Below are 23,607 nucleotides of genomic sequence, written 5' to 3' on the forward strand. Positions count from 1 at the left end.
TTTTTATTTTGCCAATATATAAAGTTATGTTCTTTTACTTAATTTTGATTTTGATTTATCTTATTTGTGTGATGTGTATTTAGATTGTATCTTTGTTTAAAATATGTAGTAATTATGATAACAAATTATTAGTCATATAAATCTAAACATCTATAAAATAACCCATCAATGGAAAAGTTATGTATTTTTTAATTGCTCTATAGGTGTGAGATATGAGGACCATTTATCTTCTCTTTTGTTTTGCATTAAAGAAAAAGCTCTTAGTAGACAAATAGCTATATTCGTGGAGCAAGTTAGAAGTAACTCCATAACTTCAAATAATACCATCATTCCTACTCATACTTTCTTTGTTGATGATCCTGTAATTTTTGCAAAGCCACTAGGATGAAGGCGACAAACATCCATAATCTTCTTCAATAGTATAGACGAAACTCAGAACAACATATCATCCTTCTCAAGTGCATGTTGATAAGAGGGGAGTCAACTATACAAGGCTCAACAACTTAGTTAATTTGTGTAGCTTTACCATTGGTCAAACCCCTTTAACTTCATTGGAGTATTTATCTTAAAAGGCTAAGTTATATAATTGGAAATGACATCTTCTTTCCATGATGGATCATGTCCAGTTGGTTGGATCTGTCATCCATGAAATCTTATTATATAGTCTCAAAATCTATGAGTGGCCATTGACCCTTTTGAATAGATTGGATAGCTATATTAGAAAATTTATGTGGACAAGCAATATTGACACAAGAAAACTTATTATTGTTTTTTGCGATAATTTTTTTTACTCTCGTCTCTATAGGTAGACTTGGTTTGAGGAAAATCAAAAGCACTAATAAATCAAGACGTCCCACTATTTGATGGAACATGATCACAACTAACAAACTATGTGTCATTACTCTTATAAGATGGTACTTTAAGAAAAAAAATAAACCTATCAAGCATCACATATCCTTCTCAATGTGATTTGGTTTAAAGCATACTTTGAATGATATTCAAGATCATAACATGTGGAAAATAAGGAACAACAAAGAGATTTCTTTATGGCATGACAATTTGTTAGGTTATAAAATTAATGGTTCCATTGTCCTTCTGGATCAACTTAAGTATAAGTAAAATAGTAATTTCCAAGATCTAATCCAAGGAAGTATTTGGAACATTCCTCTGAATTTCACCATTTTTCACCAAAGATAACAAATAATATTCTCAAAATCATTCTCTCTCTCTCTCTCTCTCACACACACACACACATTATCTCTCTCTAAAATAAATAAAGACTTTCTCTCTCTCTCTCTGAAACTAATAAAGACGTTGAAATTTGGAAAAGTTTAAGCAATGGAACACTTACATTCAAAGATTCATACGAATGTCATATTAATGATCATGCATAAGATAGTTAGGCCAAAACCATATGGGAACCCTAAATTTCGCTTGCAAAATCTTGCATATATTGGAGAACCATACATAATTTCATTTCCACAAATAACAGTCTTAGAATGAAAGGAAGTACATTGGTTTCTAGATGTTCCCTCTGCACTCAAGACTTAGAAACTCATCTTATTTATATTAAAAATAAGAAAGAAAGGTGGGATTCAAGTAATTGAGAAAATAAACATCTCAATGATTGTTAATCTTTCCATTGGTTCATCAGTAGAGGGCTGAAATCATCATAGGAAAGTAAGTCATTGCGTTGACTTTTTCTGAAATATAAACAAAGTCAAACTGCACCTTTATGTATTTTTTTGAAACATATAAATTATTAAATCAACACAGTTTATATTTTAATATATTATTAAGATAAACTTAATAATTTGTGAAATGTCTAAACAGTTAAATCAAGCATAGTAAATCTGGTTTGTTTGAAATGCTAGTTACCTAAGTTAGGTAACATTGAGTCCCTATGCACAACCTTTATGACAAGATGTGTGCACTTAGTATTGGACATGTACTGCTCCAAAAGCCAGAAAATCATTCTACGTCATACATGCATCTAAAAAGTGTGCAAAGTCAATATTTCCAAGTTGTAGCAATTCCTAAAAACCCAGATTCATTGAAATAATGGACCAAAAAGTGAACATCACCTCTCACCTTATACATCGATCAATACCGTCATAAATTTTAACAGGAGCAGCTGCAACATCAATTCTAAGTTATCATGACAGAAAAATCACAAGCACACATCATGTTAAGTCTAAATAACACAAAAACATAAAGGCATACTTAGTTGAAGCATTTCAGCCACTATTTTCTTCATTTAGCATTGGACACAAATATAAGAAAATAATCTTTTCTTAGGACTAAGTTAGTTTGGACACAAAATTAAGACCAATAATAGTCATATTGAAACATCACAATTATAAGCCTGATACATATAACATGAGACATTGGTATTGTTGCAGTTGTCAAAGAATATCATGTTAAATCAATTTGGAAGCATTCCCCACATCTTCAATAAGAAGATGTATTTGTAATGGTTTAATGCTATATGTCCCTTACAATATAATTATGGCTTTTAAACAATCTTTATAGTCTAATTTTGATATAAAAACTCAAAAGTAATCATCAAAAATCGTAGAAAATTATAATATCAGCTTTGGAATATCCTAATATGGAAAAATACTCATATTGGCGACTGCAATTATATTAGTGACTTTTTGATTGGTTCCCTATCTTATAAGCTATTAAAAATAAGCAAAATTCCTATCGGGTTCACAGTTTCGCATAATCATATGGACTTGATCATCCTGTAAAGAACAAAAGAAAGGGCATTGATTTTTTTATTTTTACAAAAGCAATTGATTTTCTATTAAGTTCTCAAAATATTAACATTGACATCTTGAATAATATTTTCAAGATGTTGTTGTCCACTTCTCTCTTTCACCAACCAGAGATCAACAACATGAATGACAATTTTCCAAACATGAAAATCCTTCTTCAAATAAGCAACATAAATCAGTGGTCTTGGCATGATGATATTCTTGTTCGCATAAGAAAACACATGTATTGTTAAAGAGACATTAAACACATGTTAAAATGACATGTTTTAAAATGTGTTGAACACATGTAGAGAAATTAATGTATTTTCATTAGAGAAAATCTCAATCCACCCTTTGATACTCTTCTGCACCTAATGCAATTTCATGTATACCCCCTGATTCCGGAGATACATATCAGGAAGCATCTTTTTTTGCCAAAATTTTGTTTTTTCCAGAGCTACATCTACGGAAGTATTTTAAAATGGTAAACAATGGGAAAAAATCATAATAATTCAGTTCAGGGAATCTTCCGTAGCTACATTTATGGAATGTCTTAGCGCCATAATATTTCGTATTTGTATTTGTATTTGTATTGGTATTCGTATTTGTATTTGTTATGTATTTGTATTATCCTTTATTAAATCAACTAGTTATGTCTTTGTCTCGTAGTGAAATTGTCTTCATGGCCCATACTGCCACTCTTTATTTTGGACAGTCAGTCAAATACGCATGCTTTCGTCTAGTCCCATCAAGTCAGTCATTGATCAGTGTGTCTGCATTTATCATACATGTTAGGCGTGCTTGTAAACAGTACGCAACATCATTACTTTTTTCTACCCACTACTATTATAAATTAGTGGCTCCTATGGTTGAGTTTACACACACATACACAAACTACAAATACCAAACAATCACACAAACACAACCATGCCTCGCCGGACAACTATTAGGCCAGATGGATGTCACCGGACAACAGAGTTGCCGCCCCGGAGATCAACATGGCGTGCCGAACCTGAGCCGGAGTATCGCAGAAGGAACGGACATGTCATATTCTCCGCCGTCAAACCTCTCATGCCGGTAATGTTTTGGAATATCTCTTCCGTCGAGCAACTCAAGAGGACTCTCCTGAGATTTTTAGAGGGGGAGTACGAGGCCGGCGAACAGATAAGAAGCATCAAGAGGCTTAAAACAAGGGCCGATCCTGTGACTGGAGCAACGATAAGTTTCTGGCATAAGGTGGAATACGACATTGATGCCATTCAAATGATGCATGGACCTAATGACATTGTTTTAACCGTGGTGATTTCTTAGATGTTTTACTTTATCTTTTCTGTTGGTTATTTTCTATGTACCTTTTAATTAATCAATGAACTACTCTTTTCCGTGGACACTCGACTTAGCTGATTCACTGAACTTATATATTTATGTTAAAAACCATTTTATTAATAAATAAATAAAAATTAAAAAAAAATAGTATATAAACAACAAAAAAAAAACAAAAAAAAAAAAAAGCAAATGAGAGTAGGCGCCACCCTAGGTGGCTAAAAAGGCCAAAATACTCATTGAAGCCACCCTGGGTGGCGCATGAGTTAAGGGAATTTGGCCTATGGCGCCACATGAGGTGGCTCCTATGTGGAGGCCACCTCTGAAACCTGGTCATATGCGTAATTTTGCCGAAAACATGGTTTTTGGTGTAAATTATTTATTAAACTTGGTTATTTGGATTTTTTTTTCATATTTTGAACCAGTGTGATCACTCCCCCATTGTTTGTTTTCTTCTTCAACACCCACATTCACCAATCTAAAAAACCTTACATCATCAATATCATTTTTCACTCAAAAGCTTTAACTTTTTTGTGCAACAAATCAAAGGGAGCAAGAGAAAACTGAATTTCAGGTAAATATCCATCTGTGTCCATTACATTGCTCACATTAATCATGAAGTTTTTGTAAAAAAAAAGGTATTGTTGCTTCCGTAGGTACAACTCCGGAATGTGTTAAAGATGAACATATTTCATAGGTATATCTGCAAAACATGTCTGTACTATTTTTTTAGAGCAGTTTTGTAATTTTGTGTTATTTTCTGTTATTGTTTACAAATAGGTATGGTGCACCCTGATAATATCTCAAAAGAATTTGTTTCTACATACGATGTTTCTCCGAATGTTCAAGGGTTCGAATCTAAACCCGTAAAAAAGCTTTGGTTTGGGGATTTTATGATTCACTTTCTATTTCGGTTCAAGATTAGCCCGTGGTAAAATCTCTTAGGTTCTTGGTTAGCTCGTGATAAAACCAAGGTTAGGTTCAAGCTCATATCGATATTAAAAGCTTGATAGAATCGAGATTATTTCATGGTAAAATCTCTCAGGTTCTTGGTTAGCCCGTGATAAAACCAAGGTTAGGTTCAAGCTCGACCCAATATTAAAAGCCTGGTAGGTTCGAGATTAGCCTGTGGTAAAATCTCGCAGGTTCTTAGTTAGCCCGTGATAAAAGCATGGTTAGGTTTGTGAGAAAAGCTCGATATTAAAATCTCTATAACATTCAAGATTAGCCTGTGGTAAAATCTTTGTTTAAGAAGCTTAAAGACTAACATCTCCAAGATTCTTCGTTTGTTGAAAGAGGACTAACAACTTTGATCCACCGTTTAGAAGGAAAATTTAACATTTCACTCCTAAGGTTAATGTTTGGGTGGAAGATAGCCTTAAACTTCATTTTTTCCTTATAAGAGTGTTCGTGAGTACGCCCTACGGTCTCATACATAAGAAAATTTACAAAAAGTTCACCCTTTAAGAAGAATGTCTGGATGCATTTAATTCTTACACTCTTTCTAATTTTACCCCTATTTTTTCTTTGAAAATCGTTATAAACATAGAATGTAAAAAAATTAAGGGTATATTTGGAATAGTGACATTGAGTGTAATAATTATAGATGAGTTTTGTTTACATTTAAGACCATTGATTTTTTATTGCTTGTATTTGAGACCGGTGAGAGTATAACCTACTAAAAGCTCTTAAGTTTATTGGATACTATCAAGATTGATTCTTAGGGAGAAGAATAGGTATTTTCTTTGTTTTACCAAACCTCTATAATTTCAAATGTTCCCTCTCTTCCCTTAAACTCTTTAATTTCCACACTTTACATTTTGCTAGTTTAGTTTCCGCTAATTAAACTGAAAAATGTTTTCTAACTCTGATTTTAAATCCAAAAGTTTTTTAAAACCAAGTTTTCTAAAACACACAATTCACCCACCCTCCCTCTTGTTTATAGAGTCATGTGTCCAACAAAATTATATTTCTGACTTTTGAAGTCGCTTAGACTCGATCAAAAGACCAGCTCTTAAGCCACTTGTTGGTTTGAATTAGGAGTGACAAACAGGCATGTCCGTCCCGTTTAGGTCCGCCCCGTAAAAGCCCGCGAAAAAATAGGGCGGGCATATTTGAGAGTGCGGGTCTAAAACCTTGCCCCGCCCCACAAAAAAGTGAGGGCGGGGCAGAAAGCCCGCGGACATTGAACCTTTTAGGCCTAAAAATAGTAAAATTGTATGAAAAAGTTCATGCCCGCAAAAGCCCGCAAAAAAATGGGTCGGGGCGATGCGGGCACATTAAAGAGAGCGGGCTTAAACCCTTGCCCCGTCCCGCGAAAAAATGCGAGTAAAACGGGATTTCCCCGCGGGCCGGGCCCGTTTTGCCACCCCTAGTTGGGACTATAAGCGATAAAGGTTAATATGAGGGATGGATTGACCCCTTTTAAAAACGATTTCTAAACTTCAATATAGAAATCAAAGTTCAATGGGAGGAAGCTAAAACAAAGTAGAATGGAAGCATAGAGTCTCATCAATATGAATTCTAACCGATGCATTTCGATAATATCACTAATGCTATGATCAAACAAGGACTTAAGTCAAGTATGATAACTTAAGTTACTTATAATCCAAGCAATTTAATTTCTCAACATAAATATATATTTTATCACAATCGACTTAAGCACGATTTGGTAGGTTTGATGCAACACAAACCTATGCTTATACAATAAATTACTACAAGCATGATCTAACTTAGATGGCATACAAATTATGCTATGATTTAACTTTTACATGATGAATGAAGAAAAAATAAAGAGAGATAGGAAAGAAAGAAAGAACACACACACACACACACACACACACACACACACACACACATATATATATATATATATATATATATATAGTAGTTGAGAAATCGTCCTCACTATGCCTATTCCACTCTTCAATGGTTTGAAATCATTGGGAAACTAATTAAGACTTCCATTATTTTCAAAAGTTAATATACACGTAATTTGATACAGCGAACTATCATTAAACTGAACGCTAATAACCTCATTGCATTAGCGTACACAGAGATCCAATGACAATTCCTTATGTTGATGCAGATATTCAACTACTACACATAAGATCCTCAATGATCTTGATCAAATAATCTTCCTATCCATAATAACCTGCTCCAAACTTCCTTTCTGTAACATTATTTCCTCAAATCTGACAAAGACTTGTTTGAGTGATTGCCATTAGCCTAGAATAATTGGATAACTCATAACATTGTTCTGCAACAACCTTCACATGGTTTCACCAAAGTCTTCAATGAAGTATAAAAACACTCTTCTCTCTTTGTGAACTCACAACCAAAATCCATATCCAATAAATAATTCTTCCACCTGATACGCAAAAATGCAGCTTCAAAAATATATATTAGATTACCTAAAGTATCTTTGGTCTACCTCTCATACTGGATCTTCAAAGTTGAGGGTTCATAATAATGGTTCTTAACAAAGGTTGAAGATGATGATTAGTATCTGAAGAATCTCAGACATACACAACTAAAACTCACAAGATCCACATTCTAGGAGGTTAATCACAAGGTATCAACAAGGAGTTATGTGTGTCAATGAATAAAGATCACACTCATTAGGTTCTCTCAAGATTCTTTGTAAACACAAGTTTATAGGTTCTTGGTGATGGTTTAGAGATTAATCAAATCTATCACTCGATTCGATCAATCCTATCATTTTCTCTATATTTCTTGTTCTTCGACAAAAAGACACAATGATGATTCAAGAGATGTGCTCCCTCGCTCATTTTTTAGATGTTCTCTCATGGGTGACACACTATTACTCACTGACAAAAAAACAAAAGAGAAAGATGAGAAATTGGTGCAAGAGGGTAGACACTTAATTTAATGACGGTACTCTCTAAAAACTGCTAAGACAACATGTTTTTATCAAATCATAAAGTGATTATTTGAATCAAAGAAATAACAACTTGAATCAAATGTTGAAAAGAAGACATGATTCGAGTTAAGTGGAGTTGTGATTCGAATCACACTCTACTTAGATTCGACTCAAATGAGGCATAACTAATTCCCAACTTTCATGTGACTTCATGATTCAAGTCACAATTATGTATGATTAGAATCATACATCCTTGCAACCCTGATTAGAGCATTCTGACTTGTGATTAAAGTACTACCTAACCTATTGATACAAGACCAATTGTCTGGCTAAAAAAGGATTAAAAAAAACATAAATACAACAACTAAGGTAATGAATAGAGAGATTTCTCAGCGGTGCAAAAGACTAAATATAGCCGAAGCGCACAAAAATACAAATCATAATTCCGAATGAATTTCAACAACAATGCTACAACAATAATACAAATAAATTCATATAATAGACAAAGTACAAACACACTATAAATCAAATAATGCATTATACACACAGATTGACTAACAATCAAAACTAAAACGAGATCGACAATAACTGTGATTCAATATTTTTGTTTGATGTTTGACAAATTTAAAAATAAATAAATAAATTACACTATCAAAAATAGACAAGTTATAATTTTCAATTTCAAAATTAAAAAAACAAAAACAAAACATTTTAAATTTAAAACACAGGATTAAAATTTAATTAAGCCATAAAACTAAAATTGTTTATAGTAATCACTAGTAAGAATTTATCATATGAACTACAACGGCAACAGCTACATTAGACTATAGAACAATGAATTCAATTCATTAACCTACATCCGTTATTTATCAAACAAGGACAAATACGAGATCGCCTATTATAAAGCCGGTCGGTGACACATTTAATTAATAAAAAAAAAAAAAAAAACATCAAAATCAAAGATACACTTATCCATCCCATGACACAAATATACATTCATTCTTCATTTTTATTTAATGTTTTTCCATCCACATTTGAATTTCGATTTTAATGCGTAAACATAACACCAGTAGGACCCACTTTTCTGCACCAAAACAATTATCAGCGACATTGCTCAAAACGGAACACAAACATAAAAACAAACGCATTTCTCCTTCCACCTTCTTCCTTCCGTTTCTTCACTCAATGCTCCTCATCTAGGGTTTCTCTTTTTCCCCTTTCTTCATCCTTCAACCATTTTCTTCCACTTCCTGGTATTGATTCCGTTCCAGATCTTCTGTTTTTCTGCTATTATTCGTCTTGCTTTGTTTTTTCTGGATTCACATTTCTACTGATTTCTTGTGTTTTTTATTTTATTTTGGTGTAATCTTCTAATTAAACTGAGATTTTAGACTTAATTAAGTTGTTTCTTTTTTCTGTTTCTTATTAGTTAAATTAATCAAGTTTTGGTTTGGTTTTGCTGATGCTTTCGAATGTTGATAATTGTATTGTATCAGGGTTTCAAGTATCATGTAGATTGTATAAGAGTGTGATTCTTTGGATTCACTTTGGGAATTGGATTTTATTGTATCTTGAGTTAGGGTGCTGATTTTTCTTATAATGGGTTCATTATCTGGCACTGGTGAAATAGTTGAAGCTGATATAAGGATTTGCCAGTCCGATTCTCAGTTCAAAATATCTGAGAAAAATAACAAGCCTTTGGTAGTGAATTTGGGATATAAGGATAATATATATGATGATATTAACAAGCTGTTTGAATCAATTGCTCTTAAATCTTCTTTGCCGACAGATTTGAGTATTTCACAAGATGGTACTATGAGTCATAAGCTGAAAAAGACGTTAAAACAGCCTATGACAGTGGGTGTTCCTCGGTCGCCACGAGTTGGGAGTTCTGAGAATGTTAATTTGAAGCAGGCGTTAAGAGAACTTTGTATATCTAAGGCATCGGAAGTGGCTGCCATGAAGAGGTTATCAAAGTCGACAGCTTCTCCGAGAGTTTCGGAGGTTGGGAGGATACAAACATTGTACAGTTCAGTTGTAGATGAAGCTGGTTATTCTGGGCCTTATGTTTCTGAGGGTAAAATGCCAGAAAAAAGCAAGTCACCTTCCTTAAATAAAATATCTCAATCGATCCAAGCCATTAATTCTGCTAGGGAAATTGGTGTTACAGCTACTCAACTTGTTTCCGGGAGTTCATCGATTCAAAGTGATTCAACATGTTCGTCTAGTAAAGTTGGGTTTCAATCACAGCGTGTTGTACCTGTTCAACCAGAAAAACAAACCTCAGCATCTTCTCCGTCTACTTGTGTGTCAAATACTGGACGGAAAAGTAGGTTGCAAACAACATCTTCTTCGTCTACTTCTGTAGAGGGCAACACAGTTAAAAAACTGCCACACCGTGCCCCTCGCACAGTCAAAATGGTCATCAAGAACAAGAATGTGAGCAAGAAGAAAGTGAAGGAGGGTTTAAATTCTGCATTATGTGATCCTGCGTCAAATGAAGTTAGGAAGTCTGTTCCTGGCACAGATGGGCTGGTTTGTGAAAAATGTAGGTGTGCTTTGGAAAATACTAGGGAAGATGAAAGCAAAGAGATTACGGCCTTGGATTCTACTAGTCTTGGAACTGGAGTGAAATCGAGTAATGTGCACTCTGGTTTAAATAAAACAGGTTTGGCATCAACTAGTGGTAAAATAAGCAAAGCAGTTGCGAAGGTGGAGAAGATTCAGAAGAGCACCAAGTTGAAAGAGCAGTTTGATTTTTCACAAAGCTCGAAGAGTAGCCAAGGTGAGTACAGTAGTAGTACTAGTACCAGTGACGAGAGCAACATGAGTGGCTCAAGTTGCAGCACTAGGCCTCACATGTCAAAGGATGTTCGGTGGGAAGCCATTCGACACGCTCAAATGCAGCAAGGAGTCTTGAGCTTGAAGCATTTCAATCTTTTGAAAAAACTTGGTTGTGGAGACATCGGGACTGTATATCTTGCTGAACTAATTGGCACAAGTTGCTTGTTTGCTATTAAGGTCATGGACATTGAATTTTTGGCAAGAAGGAAGAAAATGCCCAGGGCTCAAACTGAAAGAGAAATATTAAGGATGCTTGACCATCCATTTCTTCCCACATTGTATGTGCAATTCACATCAGATAATCTCTCATGTTTAGTCATGGAGTATTGTCCAGGTGGAGATCTTCATGTTCTACGGCAGAAGCAGCTTGGTAGATGTTTTTCGGAACTAGCAGCAAGGTAGAAATCTAATTGTTCAGTAATATATTAGATTAGTACTTTCTGTGAAGTCCAAAGTAATATGCAATCTCCTTTCTGTTAAATTTGAGCTGTGCACCAAATTATATGGTGGCTTAATTATTTCCTAGTACACACTAATATTTTATTAATTCTTATAACTGTTCTTGCTGAATATGCTTGTGCTCATTCTCATCTTGTATCACATATATTTGTTTTATCCAATAAATTCAAGTGGATGGCATGTTTCATCTGTACACTATGTGCTTAAATGCTTAACTGTATTGATATGGTTCTTTGAGTCATAGGCTATTAGGAATACTTCTGTGCTATTGCAACATGTTCTACTTGAAGAATCTAAATAAAATCAGCAGTTTGTTTCACTTTTTATTATTCCTCATGGTTACTTGGGAATTATCCATTCTTTGTTAGAAATTATGTTCCTTCAAAATTTAGAGTTAGAATAGTTAGATAAGAAATCTCCCAGTTACCTATGCTTACTGGTCGACTGTTAGCAGTTGGTTGTGGAATGAATGTTGTATATTTTCTGTTCCCACGCATTCTCCCTTAGTCTGATCTCTGTTCTAGATTGCCCTTTTTCCAGCATTGACAATGAAAATATTGTTTCAATTATGGATTATTTTCTGTAATAATTTCTTTTGCTCACTTTGTTGTGGAAATCAATTTACTGTTTCTGAAACTTCCATTCATGTATCATGCAGGTTTTATGTCGCTGAAGTCCTCCTTGCTTTGGAGTACTTACACATGCTTGGAGTTGTTTACCGTGATCTGAAACCCGAAAACATTCTTGTTCGAGAAGACGGTCACATTATGCTCACTGATTTTGATCTGTCGCTGAGGTGTGCTGTTAGCCCAACACTTCTGAAGTCGTCTTCTGATGTTGACCCTGCAAAAGTTTCTGGTCTTAGTGCACAATCAAGTTGCATTGAACCATTATGCATTGAACCGTCTTGTCAAGTTTCATGCTTCAGCCCTAGATTCCTACCTGCTGCTGCAAAAGCAAGGAAATTAAAAGCTGATGCTATTGCCCATGTCAGATCACTGCCGCAACTTGTGGCTGAGCCCACTGATGCAAGATCAAACTCATTTGTTGGTACACACGAATACTTGGCGCCTGAGATCATCAAAGAAGAGGGACACGGAGCTGCAGTTGACTGGTGGACATTTGGTGTCTTTCTTTATGAGCTTTTATATGGTAGAACACCATTTAAAGGTTATAACAATGAAGAAACATTAGCAAATGTGGTGTCTCAAAGTCTTAGCTTCCCTGATGATCCACTTGTCAATTTTGAAGCTAAGGATCTGATTAGAGGGTTGTTAGTTAAAGAGCCTGAAAACCGTTTGGGTTCAGAGAGAGGGGCTGCTGAGATTAAAAAACATCCCTTCTTTGAGGGTCTTAACTGGGCCTTAATTCGTTGCGCTATCCCACCAGAACTTCCGGAGTTTTGTGATTTTGGAGTTCTAGACACAGCATCACAAGGCAAGGGTAGTAAGTATTTAGAGTATAATGAAGGAGAGCACGTGGAGTTCGAATTGTTTTAAAGACACTGCTTGCTCTTGAGAGTGACATATTTGGAGATGTAACTTATATGCAAGCCTATTAGCAAATTAGTGTTGACTTTATCACTTTCAATGTAACATGTAGAAACTAGGAAGTTAAGGTCTACAGCAACTTTTAAGTTATTAAGAGCAAATATTGAGAATAAAAAAAATCTATTTGCTCATGTCCAGAGGACAGAACAAGATGTTGGCCATATAGATGAATGATGCAAATGCTTACTCAAATTTAACTCATTTCTTATGCTCAATCCCCATTTAGTGGGATAAAGTTTGGTTGTTGTTATAGGTTGTAATTTGTAGTGTTTATGGTGTGATAGTGTTGTTGCAATGATGATTGTGAATAGTTATGGAGGACTGTAGTGTTTAGGTGGAGAGTGATTGAGTTTTAGAATGGTGGCTGGTCCATTGATGGATGGTGCGTGGAACTTAAAGGTGTTGGTTGGGATTGGTATTTGTGTTTATAGTTTTCTACCACAGGAGGTGACTCAAGTGATGCACATGGTACTGATGTGTTTTATTAGGAGTGGTTGTTTTGTGATGGAGGAGTGTATTTGCATCTTGATAGAGAAATGGGCACCACATGGGTATGCAACAAAATGTAATTTAGTAGTACTGAGTTAGATACCCGTGTATAAGTGTGTCTGCACGAAAAAATTTATTTGATATGATATAAAATATATTTTGATGTACATTTAAATTTAAAATGAGTTATTCCATTGTAAAATGAATAATGATTATATAGATTTAATTGTATTAAAAATAATTCAGAAAGACGGAAAAAAAAAAGCAACTCGTGAGATAGAGACGGCGAAAAAAATTAATATTCAAAAATAAGAATTTTGTCTTTTAAATAAAGGCAATTGTTGTTTAAAATGAAATATTTATTACTCCTTCCATGTTTCATTTACACTTTGGGTATTTAATATACTTACGCTGATCACAATGCAATCATGATGAACAATAGAATTTCACCAAAATAAACAATTTAATTGTATTGCAAAATCATTCAATTTCACAAAAAATGTTATCGAATGATTTTCAATCACACTAGATTCTAGAATTAAGGTTTTCAGCTTAATTAATTCACACTAAAACAAAGTTGAATTACCAATTCTAACAAAACCAACAACTAAAACAATAAATCGCTATCAAAATAAAGTCCTATCAGCATGCATTTTTAGAAAGCAATAGAAACAACCTAATCATGCGATCAACAACAAAATTAAATCTGGGAGAGATAGAAAGAGAGGAGATAGAGAGAGAAGAATACACTGAAATCAGATGTTTTATCTCCTTTTTAAGCTGGTAGCGGGCTTTTATGTGGTGTCTTTAGGTGAGCCATTGGTATGGGTGGAGTCATGTAGGCGACATACCCTTAGACGGATGCTTATCAGCCAACAAATTTTCAAGTCTTGTTTTTATTTTATCATGTTGGAAATATAAGTCGTAGAAATTTTCTATAGTTATTCATTGTGCTATTGCATTTGATATCATATTTTTATTCAAATTTTGAATGTTTTAAATAAGTCGTAGTTAATAATAATTAAAGTTGATTATATTTTCCATAAAAAGTTGTTAAGAGTCTTACTTCAAACAATATATGACTCGAACATATGTTTATAAGTGGGAGTAATTCTTACCTTACAATCCAGTTGTAGAATTGAGTCATATTCAAATCACAATTCTGAGACATCATTAGAGCCAATTCATGGTATGCTGGTTCATCTGCTTTCAGATTTTCACTATCAAGTCACATATCATGACATGAAATATCATGATTTAAAACCATCTTTATGAATTAATTATTTATAGGTTATTATTAATTAAATTATAAAAACAAGTGATTTATAGAGTGGGAATATAAGCTTTTAAGAGATTTTCTTGCAATTTTATTAGTGTTTTTCATTTTACATCTTTTGATATTGTATTTTTTGTCATCTAAGACATGTCACATCGGTAGCTTTTAATCCAAAAATACGAGAGAAATATCAAAACTAAATAGTATTATGAGATTAATTTTCGTGAACAACTAAACAAACGGCCATCTAAGACATACCACATCGGTAGCTTTTAGTCCAAAAATACAAGTAAAAATATGAGGTTTGAAATTATAATTAAGTCTTTTAAAATTAAATTTTTTATGATTAATTTCAAATATTAATTTTTTAATTATTAATTAAAAAATAATTTTACTATAATTTATAATATTTTAGAATTATAAATACTATTTTTAATTAAAAAATTAAAAGTATTACTTTTGAAAATTTTAATAATTTTAACTATAATTTATTTTTTCTAAAAAAACGAGGGGCACATTAAAATTAAATTGTTTTATAATTGCACTAATTTTTGACAAATTCATAACACTACTTTTTAAATTATCAATTAATTGTAAAAACAATTGCTTTGGAATATGTTTTTTCATGAATAAAAAAATGTGAAAATTTATATATTTTCTTTCTAAGGTCTTTAAGATGTGGCATCAACTGAACTGAAGTGAAAAATAAGTGAAAATATGAAACGACTCTGCTGGGGATCGAACCCAGAATGAACTGAAGTGAAAAATAAGCGAAAATATGAAACGACTCTGAATGAACTGAAGTGAAAAATAAGCGAAAATATGAAACGACTCTGAATGAACTGAAGTGAAAAATAAGCGAAAATATGAAACGACTCTGAATGAACTGAAGTGAAAAATAAGCAAAAATATGAAACGACTCTGCTGGGGATCGAACCCAGAATCTCTGGTTCCGTAGACCAGCGCCTTATCCATTGGGCCACAGAGTCGTTGTTGTTACTCGTTTCCTAAGAAATTATGATTTTCTAATTCTCCAAAATAAACCTTAATATTTTATATAACTCCGTCCAATTTTTTCTTGTTTACAAATCATCGCTTTACTTAATCAACTTCATGTATTATCTTATTTTATTTATAATTCTTCTTTTTCGCTTAAATTAAAATTAATGCATTCTTAAAATATCATATCAACATCTAATTTAACATTACATACATATACATTAATATTAGCCAGTACCTATATATTAACTTTGGTTGTCTTTTTTTTTTTGTTCTTGCTATTATACTCTTAAAAAATTTTAAATATAGAAAACAATGTATAAATAAAATAGATATACCGAGTAAAAGTTGGGGGCAAAAATCTAATCTATCAACAAAAATTAACAAAAACGGAAAAAAAATTAAACTAAATTTATTCTTTATGAAATCAACCTTGGTGTAAATTGTGATGCAGTCTCACACGATCTCATGTTGAATGTAAAAATTTAAATTTGATATACGATTAAAATTATTGTGTTCACAATAAATGTGAGGCACATTGAAATAGAATATATGTTCCAACAGTATAAAGACAATTTTTTTATTTGGCTATAAAAGCTTTTAAGAAATAATGGTATTATTAGTGAATGTTTCTATGGCAAGAAGCAAATCACTTTAAGGTAAAGTTGATTCCATCATCTTCTATAGGCATGCTTTATATCAAAAATGATACATGTAAGTTCGGTTTTAAAAGAAGTTGCAATATCCAATTTTGCTAAGAATGCGTTTAAGTAGGTGTGCCCAAAAAATGGTGAAAACTCACCCACATGTTACAAATCTAGGATTTCCCCAAGATGTCCCACAGTTTTATCCAATGAGGTTGTAAAATTTTTCAATTGGTTTGCTTAATACAAAATGTATGGGATTGGCATTTGATAATTAATTGTTTCAAGAAAGTGAATTAATGCATCAATGAGTACATATGTCATTTGATGAGGTAGTTGCGATGTGAATCAAATATTTTATGTCTCGAAGTCCTTTGCCAAAGTTTATCTGAACATTATTGAATATGAGTTGATTTCTTGTGTGTCAATTTTTTCAAATGGTTAATGAAATGATTGAAATAATAAGATTTATGAGTCGCAGATTCAAATCTTGATTAAAAATATTTGTATAGGCTTGTAAAATTAGTACGATCAAACCGTATGCATAGCAAGGATTCTAACCATGTCCATAATTTCTTTTTTTTTTTTTTTTTTTTTTTTTGGTTTATAACCACCGGTTTAGTCCGGTTCGGGGGAACAGCTCTGGCATCAAGTGGGTCAAGCCCCCTCCCGATCGCAGTTGCGGGGGATCGAACCGTGGGAAAATTTAGAAACTATTGTAATTCTTTTCATTACAAAACCGTTATTTATGGAAATAAGATTGTGCATGGGTCTTCAATATATGAGATGATTTTGGCCCAACTAACTTCCGCGTAATCATTACTAAGACATTCATTTAAATCTTTGAATGTAATTGTTCCATATGCCATCCAATAGTGATAATCCTGCTTTATTAATGCTTTTAATTTTTTTCAAACCAAGTCTACCTTTAGAGATAAGAGTACACAATTTATTCCAGAAGGCAATGACAAGTTTTCTCGTGTCAATATTTAATGTCTACATAAAATTTATAATGCAGCTATCTAATTTATTCTCAAGGGCCATTGGCCACTCATAAATTTTGAAACTATAAAGTAATATTTCATGGATGACAAATTTAACCAACTAGACAAGACACGTCATGGAAAAAAATGTCATTTTCAAGTAGATAGTTTAGTCATTACCTTGTCAAAGATAACTTAAAGATGTTTGACTATGGGCTTGCCTTTTAAAATGAAAATTTCTTTGGCCACCTCCCAACCTTCTAGTCCACCTCTGGTGAAAAACTCAGACTACCCCTGACTTCGGAAATGCATTTCCGAAATGCAAGAAAAAGGTGTTTTCGGAGATGCATCTCCGAAAGCGCCTTTTTTTTTTAAATAATTGTCTTATTTCGGAAGTTCATTTCCGAAAACACCATTTCGGAAATGAACTTCCGAAATAATGCGCGTTTTGCAGATTAAGCAAAACACTCTCCCTCCCCCATTCATTTACCCTAATTCAACATCAAACACAACCAAAGGAGAAATTTTGTGCAAACACACTTCCAAGGCTGCATCAAAGCTCCAATCACATTGCTATACTACATTCAAAAGCCCTCAAATCACTCAATTTGTAAGTTTTGAATTTGTTAGATCCATTATTCAAATGCATGTTATTTAGGTTTTCAATTGTATAAATGATATATGGGTAGGTTGTTAGTAGTATTTAGGTTGTTTAGAAGCATTTTGAGTTGTTTTTAAGTCTGGTTTTGGGGTCTGCCATGGAAGTTGCAGGAAACTTCATCGCAGGGGTGTTTCGGAAGTTCATTTCCGAAAACACCTCCATCCCAGTTTCAGAAATGAACTTCCGAATTGTATCAGAAGTTCAATTTTTTTAGTTTTTTCTTTTGTGTGGCATATTAATTGATTTCAATTGTTTACAGGAACATGTCAAGCAACCAACCAGCACGCATCAGACAGGGTAGGGAGACCCAGACTGCGTCGGCTAGACGCGAGCGGGCGGCGGCGCAGCTGGCGTCGACACAAGGACGGGGGAAGGGCCGGGGACGACGTGTGCGAGTTCCCGTGGGCGAGGGAGAGGGTACATCTGCTTCAGGATCTAGGAGTCGCCTGGCTCGGGTATCTTCTTCCCGCCAGCGAGAGGAGGAGGAGGAGGAGGATGAGGAGGAGGTGGCGGCAGTGCCCTACCACGAGCCGGAGGGGGTACCGGATGTTGACCCTCCAGCCGGGGAGGAGGATGAGCAGGAGGACAGCTATCCGGGAGGGCCCTTTGACACTTCCGTGCTGATTAACTACCACGATCACGTCGCTCGGCGTATCTGGGAGGGAGAGGTATTTTTTATAATTTAACCGTTTATTTGTCACCATTTTTTATAATTTAACCGTTTATTTGTCGCTTATTTATTTTTTTTGTAACAGGAGAGAGAGCCGTTGAAAATGGTGAATCACGCCCGAAAGATTTTCAGTCTGTTTAAATCAGCAGCTGAGTGGTTTAACGACCATGTGCGAGGTTCAGGGCTTAGCGGGCTCTGCATGACGGGGTACACCACCATCAGCACCGGCATGCAGGGGGCATTTGTGGAGCGCTGGCACAAGGAGACGTCCTATTTCCACTTGCCGGTTGGGGAGATGACGATCACCTTGCATGACGTGCAGTGTCTTCTCCACCTGCCAATTAGGGGGCCGCTGTTGCACCACTCCCGGATCCAGAGGGTCGAGGCCATTGAGTGGATGACGCTCTATTTGGGCATGGAGCACGAGGTTGCTCACTTTGAGTGCGTCACGACATCTGGGCCTCATGTCCGGTTCACCACACTGAGCTGCTATTTTGAGCACCACTTGGACGCGGCGGCCGAGGCTGAGGAGGCGGGTGACGAGCTATTCACACACTATCACCGCGGCTGCGCTCTCCGGTGTTGGTACATGCATGTGGTAGGCGCTGCATGCTTTGTGGACAAGAGTGCAAGGTACGTCGACGTGACCTACCTCCGCTACTTCATGGACCTGGATACCGTTCACCAGTGGAACTGGGGGGCAGCTACTCTGGCATACCTCTACCAGAAGCTGAATGAGGCCTCCAACTGGAGGACGAGGCAGTTGGTTGGATCCTGCACACTACTTACGGTACGTTTTATTTTAATACATTATCGTATTTATTTATTTATTTATGTTTCGTATTTATTTTTAATACATTATCGTGTTTCTGTTTCAGAGCTGGATCATCTCCTACTTCTCCCGCATCCACGACTTTCACATCGATCCTGCGTACGTGGACGCCATGCCTAGGGCCGCCAGATATGTTCTCCAGAGGGGGAACGATGCGATGGGACCATATCGTGGATACTTGGACCGCACGATGCACGACGACGTCACCTGGAGGCCGTTCAGCGACTACGCTTAGATTGTCCCCTTTGACGGTATTGCTCTATATTCAGGCTGGCTGGCATGCGGGACCAACATCATGGTCCGGTATCTCCCTGAGCGGTGCATGCGTCAGTTCGGATTCGTGCAGCGGATACCCAGGTCACCCTTTGAGGCTGCTCCCGACACAGTGACCCGAGTGCAGCTCACTGCCATATGGGAGGACTGGCAGCATCATGTGGTACCGCAGGAGTACCGTCTCACTCGGGTCACACAGGACTGGCACAGTGAGGAGGGATACGTCACATGGTTCTATCGGGTGTCACATCCTCTGCTGAGACCCGACGTTCCCGGCGCTCCTAGGCCAGCACACGAGGAGATCCTGGAGAACCAGCAGGCCGAGGATGACCACGCCATTGATCTCATGCCGATCTGCCAGCGGATAGAGATGCTTGGGTGGGACGCGTTGGATCGAGGTGTCGTTCAGCAGGGCAGTCCAGAGGCAGTCGCCGTGATGGAGATGATCGTCACTGATGCGGGCCGTGCGGCGACATACAGGCGGCAGAGGAGGTCCCAGGGAGAGAGGGTTAGGCACACCCAGTAGTGGTCGGGTTTATTTATTTTATGTTTTCGGATCGTATCTTTCGCACAGTATTTTATTATTTTCGGCTTGTATATATTATTTGGATTTGATTTATCATATTAGTATTTTCAGTTTATCTGTTGCTTATTTTATTTGGCGTTTGCGTTTAATTAAAAATGCGAGACTGTTAAGAAAAAACATAAAAAAAACACAGTTTCTGCATAATTCGGAAGTTCATTTCTGAAACCCCCCAAAATCTGAATAAATGTGTTTTCGGAAGTACATCTCCGAACACACCCCCCATGAGGTGTTTTCGGAAGTTCATCTCCGAAGACACCCCCCATGAGGTGTTTTCGGAGATACACTTCCGAATTGTGAATTTTTTTTTAAAAAATCAATGCTTCGGAAGTTCATTTCCGAAGCAGGAGTATTTTGGGTTTTTCGCTGAGGGTGACCCCATAGGGAGGTGGCTAAAGAAAAAACCTTTAAAATAGATACTCCAAGATAGTCAAAATGGATTTAAATAATGGTAAAGTCAAATAGAGTAGCTAGGTTGTTGAGTCTTGTTTGGTTGACTCTCATCTTACTATTTTGCACTTGAGAGGAATGTTATGTTGTCTTGAGTTTTGTCCATACTATTAGAGGAATGATTAGTTGTCTTGATTTTTGTCCATACTATTGAAGAAGAATATGGATGCTTGTTACCTTCATCCTAGTGGCTTTTCAAAAATCATGAGATCATCAACAAAGAAAGTATATGACTATGAATGACAGTATAGCATGGAAATATGTAGTTACTTCTTACTTGCTCCACCAATCTAGCTATTTGTTTCTTAAAAGCCTTCTCTACAATGCAAAAGAAAAGAAGATATAAATTGCCTCATTGTCTCGCACATCTAGAAAAATTTAAAAAAACTACAACTTTTTCATTCATGAGTTATTTTATAGATGTTTTGATTTATATGACTAATAATTTATAATCACAACTACTACATATTTTAAATAGCTCCACCAATCTAGCTATTTGTTTCTTAAAAACTTTCTCTACAAAGCAAAAGAAAAGAAGATATAAATGACCTCATTGTCTCACACCTCTAGAAAAATTTAAGAAACTAGAACTTTTTCATTCATGAGTTATTTTATAGATGTTTTGATTTATGTCTAATAATTTATAATCACAACTACTACATATTTTAAATAAAAATATAATATCGAAATACTTATCGCACAAATAATTTCAATCGAAATAAAAATTAAGCAAATAAAAATTGGTAAAAAGATTAAAAAATGTCAGAAGTGGGATTTGAACCCACGCCCTCTTTCGAAGACCAGAACTTGAGTCTGGCGCCTTAGACCACTCGGCCATCCTGACTTGTGTTGTTAATTATGTAAAATTAAATAAACTATATTATTAACACATTTATGCAGCTATTAAAATAAAAAAATAGTAGTTAATTTTGTATGACAAAGAGAAATTATTTATGATTTATATTAATTAAAATGAATAGTAATAAATACTATTATTGAATGTTGCATTATAAATACTAATTTAATACAACATTATAAATATTATAATGTTGCATTAAACTAGTTCCGATAAAAAAAGAAAAGAAAATACTAGTATTGAATGCATGGATTCAGGGAAGAATGTCAATTCATTGGCCCTCTAATGCAGAATCCATTAACATCAATATAGCTTAATGTTTAATGGAGTTAAATTAAAACTGTCTATGTGAAAGAATATAGCTTCTCAATGTTCTTGTTTCATATTTTTAGCTATATTCTTGCTTCATGAGTTCAAAAATACTAAATTTTTCACAAATGTTATTTCTTTTGTGAATATAAAATTACAATGAGAGACATGATTTTTTGTTGATACTCATAATCTATAAGGATCACTCTTCTTCTTATCCTTGTTTTCTATATTATTTTTTCTATCTTAATTCTCCTAATTCAGAAGTAGTGTAAGGAAGCAACACAACAATGATGAAATGCTCTTTAGTCGATGTCCACAAACAGTTTGAGAAAATTCCTTAAGTAGACATCTTTTGTATTTTATAAAGATTTTTTTTGTTGCATTGTACAATGGTTTCTACTCACATATGAGGTTTGTATTGTTCATCTTGAGGGTTCCATTATTTTTTCAATGATGAGGATGAGAGCAAGAGTGTTTCTCGTATGGTGTCTCATCTTAATACGCCACACCTATCTTCAAATCTAGTAATTAAAACAAATCCAATCAAATCTCTTTTATGGAATATTTGTTTAATTAAATCTTAAGCAAAATCTTGCATAAAACTAAACCAAGTCTATCTTTAATACATATCAAATTAACTATTTTCTTCAATGAAAATCCAATCAAATCTTTTTAATTAATCCATATCTAATTAAATCATATGGATTAATAAAACCTTTTTTAGCAAATCTTACTAAATAATATTTGTTAAAAGACATAACAGTAAATCTTCAAGGAATCAAACATCAACGCACACAAATTCACTCACAAGTTTTAGTCTACGGACTGAGGCCAGATGCTGGAACACATGCTGGAATATTTTGTTCCTTATGTTGCATTTACACAAAATACATCTTTGTAGATATGTTGTTTTACCTAATGCAACTAATCAAACAAAATAACATATATGAATCACACAAGTCTAATGTGTTTAAAAATATTTTCCAATTTCCTTAGATACCCCAATTTTTTCTCTTAATCCTTGAGTCTCTGAGTTTTCTCTTAATAGGGTTGCCACCTCTTCTCTCCGTCTTTAGCTATAAAGTTTTAAAGGTTGTGATTACAAGAATGCAAAAAATACATATTTTTAACTTCTGAAATTCAACGGATCCATAATGATCCCAAAACTCAACCATTATTGAATGAATCCACGAACCAAAACAAATAAGCCCAAAACACTCGTACCGAGAAAAAACTAGACAAGATGAACAAAAAACTCGAACCATTACAAACCTATTTGAATAGCCATTGGCTGATCACCTAAAGTTGCACCACGCGCCGTCGTGGCTGAGTTCTTACTGACGAATTGCTTCTTTATGTGTCCAAAGACTTCATTTGATGACTACCACCACCTCCGCTTCTGAACACTTGGCGATGTTGTGCGAATTTGACGTTACTACCACCTCGCTCGTTTATCTCCGTCCTCCATCCAACAACTTTGTTGCTGTCGGTGATTTCCATTTTTTGCGTAGTTGTTTCATGCTGCCTCTAGGCACCTCCGCTGAACAACCTACTTGCAGTTCTAACGACATCTAGCAACCTCATTTTCTTCATCAATACTTTCATACCATTTGTATATAACTCTTTTTGCTCCCTAGTACAAGAGATAATGAATCTTTTACAATGAAATTTGAATACTGTGTCTACTAAAATATCTAACAATGTTTTTAAGAGGAATGATTTTAACATTCAAAAAAGATAACGACACACAAACACACGCGC

The 23,607-nt window shown here is 34.9% G+C and overlaps 1 protein-coding gene and 2 non-coding genes across 4 annotated transcripts; 1 reads left to right on the forward strand and 2 right to left on the reverse strand.

The window, feature by feature from the left end:
- The first annotated feature begins 9,001 nt into the window (after positions 1–9,001).
- On the forward strand, positions 9,002–13,015 carry LOC131610983 (serine/threonine-protein kinase KIPK1-like). Of its 2 annotated transcripts, none has more exons than XM_058883092.1 (3): positions 9,002–9,218; positions 9,546–11,207; positions 11,927–13,015. In XM_058883092.1, exons 2-3 carry the CDS (start codon positions 9,565–9,567, stop codon positions 12,765–12,767), a joined length of 2,484 nt encoding a protein of 827 aa, XP_058739075.1. In that variant the 5' UTR covers positions 9,002–9,218; positions 9,546–9,564; the 3' UTR covers positions 12,768–13,015. The 2 variants fall into 2 exon arrangements, with proteins under 2 accessions (XP_058739075.1, XP_058739073.1); XM_058883090.1 differs by having other exon boundaries at positions 9,003–9,218; positions 9,462–11,207.
- Positions 13,016–15,499: 2,484 nt separating this feature from the next.
- On the reverse strand, positions 15,500–15,572 carry TRNAR-ACG (transfer RNA arginine (anticodon ACG)). Its single transcript has one exon. It is a non-coding gene; the product is annotated as a tRNA-Arg (tRNA).
- Positions 15,573–21,438: 5,866 nt separating this feature from the next.
- Positions 21,439–21,522, reverse strand: TRNAL-CAA (transfer RNA leucine (anticodon CAA)). The gene has a single exon. It is a non-coding gene; the product is annotated as a tRNA-Leu (tRNA).
- Positions 21,523–23,607: the final 2,085 nt, after the last annotated feature.

Source organism: Vicia villosa, linkage group LG6 (assembly GCF_029867415.1).
Source record: "Vicia villosa cultivar HV-30 ecotype Madison, WI linkage group LG6, Vvil1.0, whole genome shotgun sequence".
In the NCBI taxonomy this organism is placed as follows: Eukaryota; Viridiplantae; Streptophyta; class Magnoliopsida; order Fabales; family Fabaceae; genus Vicia; species Vicia villosa.

What these genes read in the sequence shown, in the direction of transcription:
- LOC131610983 (XM_058883092.1), top strand. Translation starts at nt 9,565, where the DNA reads ATGGGTTCATTATCTGGCACTGGTGAAATAGTTGAAGCTGATATAAGG. An exon ending in TTTTCGGAACTAGCAGCAAG is followed by an intron (nt 11,208 to 11,926) that starts GTAGAAATCTAA and finishes TGTATCATGCAG; the next exon opens with GTTTTATGTCGCTGAAGTCC.